Source organism: Volvox carteri (assembly GCF_000143455.1).
Source record: "Volvox carteri f. nagariensis unplaced genomic scaffold VOLCAscaffold_666, whole genome shotgun sequence".
Classification (NCBI taxonomy): Eukaryota; Viridiplantae; Chlorophyta; class Chlorophyceae; order Chlamydomonadales; family Volvocaceae; genus Volvox; species Volvox carteri.
Genome location: NW_003308168.1, coordinates 5,364 through 6,594, shown reverse-complemented (window position 1 = coordinate 6,594; position 1,231 = coordinate 5,364). Strand labels below are relative to the sequence as shown.

Below are 1,231 nucleotides of genomic sequence, written 5' to 3'. Positions count from 1 at the left end.
TAGAGGATCCCAGCAAGCCAGTGCGGTTACCATGCTATCTACTACATAACCGTGATACCTAAGGGGGGAGTACTTTGCTCAACCTTCGCCATATATGAGATCCATCTGAATGCCGCATTTTTTGCCCGTTGGTCAAAGATGTTTGACCACCACCCGTACAATTACCTCATTTCCTCACAAGTCCATAACGAATATGAGGACATTCCTAGAGATATAGATACTTTATGTGGTTAATTTCCATAACCACCTTCTGGTGCAGAGGGATTAGAGTCACTCATAGTCACATTGTACCGTCGCGATGCTCAGGTGCTGAGACTACACGCCGCCGGGACTCTTGCAGCATCGAGAGTCCTGATGGCTTTCATGTTAGTATATACGTAGTATTGCACAAAGGCCACCCAGCGCCGATAGGCCGCAGACAAAACCAGCAACAGCGCTTTGGTAACTCCACTTTCCCTTAGTTGCACTGCCGATCATGATGAGGGCGAAGAGCAACCGTCCTCAATTTATGTTTCTAGGTCTCCCATTTGCTAGCCTGAGCATGGTTCTCCTATTGATGGCCACATCGCGACAGAGCGAAGCCCAAGTGGTGGGCAAACGGAGGCCGCCACCGCCTTTACCACCCCCACCACCCCCGATGAGCCGCCTGCCTCCGCCCCACATCCGAGTGTTTAGGTCTCCACCGCCACCGCCACAATCGCCACCGCCCCCCAACCTCCCTCCACCCCTATCACCATCACCCCGAAACCCAGCTCCACCACCACCCTCGCCACCACCACCACCCTCACCCCCGCCACGCTCACCGCCATCACCCCCGCCACGGCCACCACCACCACCATCACCTCCACCACCCTCGCCTCCACCACCACCGCCGCCGCCGCCTTCTCCGCCACCACGCTCACCGCCACCACCACCACCACGCTCGGCACCACCTCCCCCCTCACCACCACCACCCTCACCCCTGCCACGCTCACCCCCCTCACGGTCGCCACCACCCGCTTCACCGCCGCCTCGGGCACCTGTGGGGGATGCCGTCCCCCCCGCGCCCCCCCACGCGCCGGAGTACCCGCCCATCACCCCGTCACCGCCGCCCATCTTTCGACCTCCAGCTCCGCCCGCCGGCGACGTGCGGGTAGTCGGCAGGTTCGTTTTGTGATCTTATTGTCATTTCCCATAAATTGTACAGTCGTACACAGATGCGGGTGTTTGTCTGTAAGGCCTGTGTGTGAGT

The 1,231-nt window shown here is 58.9% G+C and overlaps 1 protein-coding gene across 1 annotated transcript; it reads right to left on the bottom strand.

Moving 5' to 3' along the window:
• Positions 1-230: 230 nt before the first annotated feature.
• VOLCADRAFT_101308 (uncharacterized protein) lies at positions 231-1,095 on the bottom strand (the record flags this gene model as incomplete). The annotated part of the gene is made up of 2 exons (XM_002959740.1): positions 231-250; positions 630-1,095. The coding sequence occupies 2 exons, from the start codon at positions 1,093-1,095 to the stop codon at positions 231-233; spliced, it is 486 nt and encodes a 161-aa protein (XP_002959786.1).
• Between the last annotated feature and the right edge of the window lie 136 nt (positions 1,096-1,231).